The sequence below is a fragment of the Halyomorpha halys genome, unplaced genomic scaffold, assembly GCF_000696795.3.
Source record: "Halyomorpha halys isolate HHAL.00 unplaced genomic scaffold, Hhal_1.1 Scaffold878.1, whole genome shotgun sequence".
Classification (NCBI taxonomy): domain Eukaryota; kingdom Metazoa; phylum Arthropoda; class Insecta; order Hemiptera; family Pentatomidae; genus Halyomorpha; species Halyomorpha halys.
In genome coordinates this window covers 293,171-298,104 of record NW_027116610.1, presented here as the reverse complement: position 1 = coordinate 298,104, position 4,934 = coordinate 293,171, and the positions used below count along the sequence as shown (strand labels likewise).

Genomic DNA, 4,934 nt, shown 5'->3' with positions numbered 1-4,934 from the left:
TAATTCCTTTTCTTCTTCAGCTTTCGATTTCCTCTGTTATGTGCTTCCGGAGTGCCTGTGGCTATCGTCGTTGTTTAACGTATGTTACTCTTTCCTGCTTTAGTGGAATCTCATGAACCGTCCTTTCAGTTGTACCCAATACCTCCCCTTCATTAAAGAAAATGTCAAATTATTTTGTTATGGAGTTTTTCTCATTCTCCACCTGCGTTACTGCCCCCTACTCGCGCCTTCCCGTCTGCTATTGTTTGTTGGCATCTGTACATTTTTCGTCCAATTTTAATAGTCCATTTCCCATTACTATTCTTTAACCTAGCCCCCACCTTCTCTAAATGATCACAACCAATAATCACCTGATAATCACTGGGCATCCTATGCATTACATGAATTGTTAAAATTTCCCCTTACCTTTAGCCCCCCAGTCCTAACTCTATCTCCCCCTCTACACTGTGGATGGCCCACCCAGAATGATTAATTTACATTTGCAAACCTGTACCTGGAGTACCCTTCCCACACCGCTCAAATTCCCCAGTACTTCTCTCCACGCAATGGTGTTTGAGTTGCCCGTGTCCACCAGACAGCTCCCTCCTCCGTTCACTCGGATTATAAGTAGACCGCCTTCCTCTCCTTTCACATGATATGAATGTCATGAATAATCAATGTGATGTATACCCGCTGTTCTAGTAGGTTTTAGTAAAGATTCTTAAGCAGCCAGAAAACGAATGTTGGTTCAAGTATGAGTTGACAAAACTTTTGAGAGTAGAAAAATCGTATGTTAATGTATGATGAAATAGTTTTCGTGACGTTATCTATTTCTTTACAAAATTAATTAGGTGCTTAGTAAGAGTTTTAGCTGACGATGCGTTTTCGTGATGAGCTGGGATTGCTCCATCGGGCTCCTGCACTATTACAAAAGTTAATTATATACAATTTGGTGTGTGATCTTTTTTTTGGTATAAATTTAATTTCTTTAAAAAATATAAACTAAATTTCATATTATGAAATTAGGAAGTAACATTTTGTTGCATAACCACATTTAAAAATCTTTATTAACATTTACATTCATAAGCATACTCAAATTAATTTAATCTATTTCCTCAATCTCAGAGTAAACATCCGTAAGAAAATTATTCTCTAACTAAATTCGTCCAAATCGCTTTTTGACGTGTCAGAAAGTAATCAACCAAATACCTCTAGTTTTAACGAAGAAAGTATTGCAGCGCTTAGTGGCTGAGGAGAATCGTATGAAAACTGCTAAGTAATGGATCAGAACTAAGAACAAAACAATTAGTGGCTATTTGTGGCTGCGCGAAACTTATTTTATGATAAATTGTTTTTAAACATTTTCGGCAAACCTTACGTCAAAATCCTGTAGCTTTTGCTAATTGCGTTGTTGGACCAAATATGTAATTTCAAAATCTCTATGCTAAGGGGAAAATATTTGTTAATAGTTAAGACCATGAAATCCAATGAATAGAGGCTTAGAAGCAGTGATTTTATTTCAAAAACATACTATTCAAAATCTTCAAAATTGATTTTATGCTCTGTAGGGAGGATATTAAGTCAATTAGACGCCTGCCTAATTCAGTTATACAAGTCTTGATGACACTGTTTTAGCAATGTTGCGATATCATTTGGTTAAAAAATGGTTTCTTTTTTTCCACGTAGAATCCTAACAATCATAAAAATGTGCCATGTACTTTCTTCTTTTGTTTTTTGATATTCAATTTTTTTTTTTACCTCGCATAATAACTAATAAGATGCAGACATCCAAATTGTTGAATCCAGGCGTGAAGTTTGGACAAACCGAACTTGTAATGTTTGTTCATTTAATATAAATTGAGTTACATAACCTTTGAAATTTAAGTAAGTTTTATTATCTAATACATCAATTTTATTTATAATATCTCTTAAAATTCCAGAGCTCTTTGCATCATACGAATTTTTCCCTACAGTTAAAAATTGTGAGCGGAAAAACTTCGTTCACCATTTCTGAAAGAATAAAAAAATAAAATAATGTGAGTAGCGTATAGTTGCTCAAAATTTGCTAAACATTTCTTGGAAAACATAGATCAAACACAATCGTGTTGAGATTTCAATTCGACATTTTGTAAAATAAAAATTTATTCTTTATCTGTTTCAAGTTATTCACCAAGCCGTTTTCAAGTAACAATTTTAATATATGATAGATGAGGAGAATCTAGGTTAATCTTTTGAAAAATAAACATAACTAATTATCTTAATCATCAAGACCATATTGATCCATAATACACACTGTCCCTGATTTGAACCATCCATGAATTATCGTGTAGTTGCTATTAGATAACAAGATGAACAGGAAGGTTGTTTGCCCAAACCTGGCTAGTGTGTATCCTATAGTGAAGGTATGAGCAAACTTATTTATTATGCTAGAGCACTTCTTAAGTCACCAACTATTTATACAAAAGGTGCTTCACTACATTTATCAAACTTGTATGTTCTTTCAGTTTTCCTAGATCGAATATCAGTCCCATTATGCATTGTTAAGTGAACATAATTCCGAATACATCGCCAAGCATTCTACACCAATTCCTTTTTTCATAATTCCTGCTACTGAAGTTTCGGACGAATTCTATTGAAGAATTACTTCTATGTTCAAGTATATATTCTAATGAAGTATGATTCCAATGTCAGTAGTTTGTTTGTGCTTAATGCCCCAGCCTTACTTAAAAGGAACTTGATTTGGGCATAAATTCATAAAATATAATTAAAATCTTATTTCCTATTAGCAAGATTTGAGAGATGGATTTTTAGAGTAAATAAATTCCAATTAGATGAAGATCTAGATCACTTCAAGGACCATCATCCTACCTACATGAAAACAACCTCACTTGCCACTTAAGTAAAGTAGTTGTCGATACCTTTATATCTTTACGACCTCTTTGCTAGTTTGACGGCGAAGTATCCGTTACAGAACGTTTTCCCCAAACTGAATCTTTTTTTCTCTCTTTAGAAAGGATTTTGTGTTTTGTATTTTTGAGCAATTTTATGCTTAAAAAGCATTTACTTTATTGAGCATGGAGACAGTCAGATATCCTCTTACTGTAGTGTATTGTGGAAATTGTTCATTACCTATAGAATACTGTGAATATCACCCAGACCATGATAAATGTAAAGCCTGGTTAGAAAAAAATTTGCCTGATGAGTTTGAAAAAATTTCGGTCAGTGATAAACCTGAAGAAGAAGGTACAGAAAAAAAGAAACAACAAAAGAGAGGTGGTAAAGGAATAATTAAAGCAAGGAGTAAGAAGGAAAGTGGACCTAAACAGGTGTTTCTGTCCCGCGCACCAAGGGGCAAAAAGAAATCAGTTACTGTAGTGACAGGTTTAAGTTCTTTTGACATTGATCTTAAAGTAGCTGCTAAATTTTTTGGTACTAAATTTGCTTGTGGATCATCCGTAACTGGTGAAGATGAAATAGTGATTCAAGGTGATGTCAAAGATGAGTTATTTGATGTAATACCTGAAAAGTGGCCAGACATAGATGAAGATTCTATTGAAGATTTGGGTGATTTAAAACGTTAGGTGCAGCAATGTTTTATTTAAACAGTTATTTCTTTTTTCTGTATTGTGAATAGATTTTTATTTCAAATACATTGTCTCTTATGTATTATAGAAGGTTTTAATCGAGCAAATATCTAAAGTTTGCTAAAGATATTTGGTTCATCCTTCCATTCTTATTTTTATCATATAAAACTTACTTTCTCAAATTCCATTTTTTCCTGATAGCTTTAACAAGGATATATATTTAATATAAAAACTTTGTGTGAAGTAATTCTTAAATTTGTGTTTTTTGTCAGTTTTGGTATTACAAATGTAAATAGTTGTTGATAATATTTTTATTTATTAATTGTCAATTTACCATAACTATACATTAAATAATGCATTATTACCAGTTAATAGCATTATATATGCCTGTGTCTGCAATAAATATCTATTTTTAGATCATGTTATAGTTTATTTTGTTTACATCAGCATAATTGTTTTTCCAGTTCTCTACTAATATGGAAATGCATAAATATATTTATTTAATGGTTATAATATAATTTAGTTATTACAAACATCGAATCTAGCTCAGAGTTCATGGAGGTTAAACAAAACATAAAATGCACCAAGAAGAGTTGGACATCCAGTAGTTACAAAGTTAGTTATAATAGTACTAATATAAAAGATAATGCTTTTAATATTTATCACGCTACTTTGAGTTGAAAAGATTTCTTGTTTCAAATTTGTCAACTTGTTTACTATTCAGGATAGTAAAACTTACCCTACCTATAGTTCTATCTATTGGTCAGCTAAATGAAAACACAAGAACATTAATTTTCTCTTATAGTAAATTAAATAATTCTTTCATATTTTATGTTTATGCATTGTTTATTCTGTTAAGAATGAAAGATTATAAATAACTAAAATTAAAGGTACTTCGAAAGAAGTTGTTTTGAAAATTCGGGATTTAAGCTTTGTTAAACTATTTTAATGAAGAAAAGACCATTTGATGGTAAGTTGATATGATGGGTGTAATAAAAATTGTTTTTTGATAGAGCTGTTTTAGAGACTGTGGTATGAAGTTAATGTTATCGACAATATAATTTGACACTTACAGTAAGTCGATCATTGTGAAAAGTTGCTGTCATCTTTCAAGCATTACAAAAATAAATAATTTCAGTTTTGTTTCTGAGCTAGGCTGTTAACATACACAGACTATTTTGTGAAACTTGGTTATTTGAATTCCAGAAAAACTAATTCAAATTTTTTTAACATTGCAAATATTTTCCTTACATTTCATGTTTAGGTTAGTGAAAGCAATAAAGTATAATAAAACAGAAGATTTTGAGAAATAATAATAAGTGTAATGAGATCTATGTTTGTTGGACATTGGTCAGTCAAAATATAACACAA

At 31.5% G+C, this 4,934-nt stretch overlaps 1 protein-coding gene across 1 annotated transcript; it reads left to right on the top strand.

Moving 5' to 3' along the window:
* The first annotated feature begins 2,922 nt into the window (after nucleotides 1–2,922).
* On the top strand, nucleotides 2,923–3,983 carry DENR (density-regulated protein). Its single transcript, XM_014430322.3, has one exon. It carries the CDS (start codon nucleotides 3,054–3,056, stop codon nucleotides 3,558–3,560), a length of 507 nt encoding a protein of 168 aa, XP_014285808.1. The 5' UTR covers nucleotides 2,923–3,053; the 3' UTR covers nucleotides 3,561–3,983.
* Nucleotides 3,984–4,934: the final 951 nt, after the last annotated feature.

Bases quoted from the DNA above. Each gene is read 5' to 3' on its own strand.
- DENR (XM_014430322.3), top strand. From the start codon at position 3,054: ATGGAGACAGTCAGATATCCTCTTACTGTAGTGTATTGTGGAAATTGT.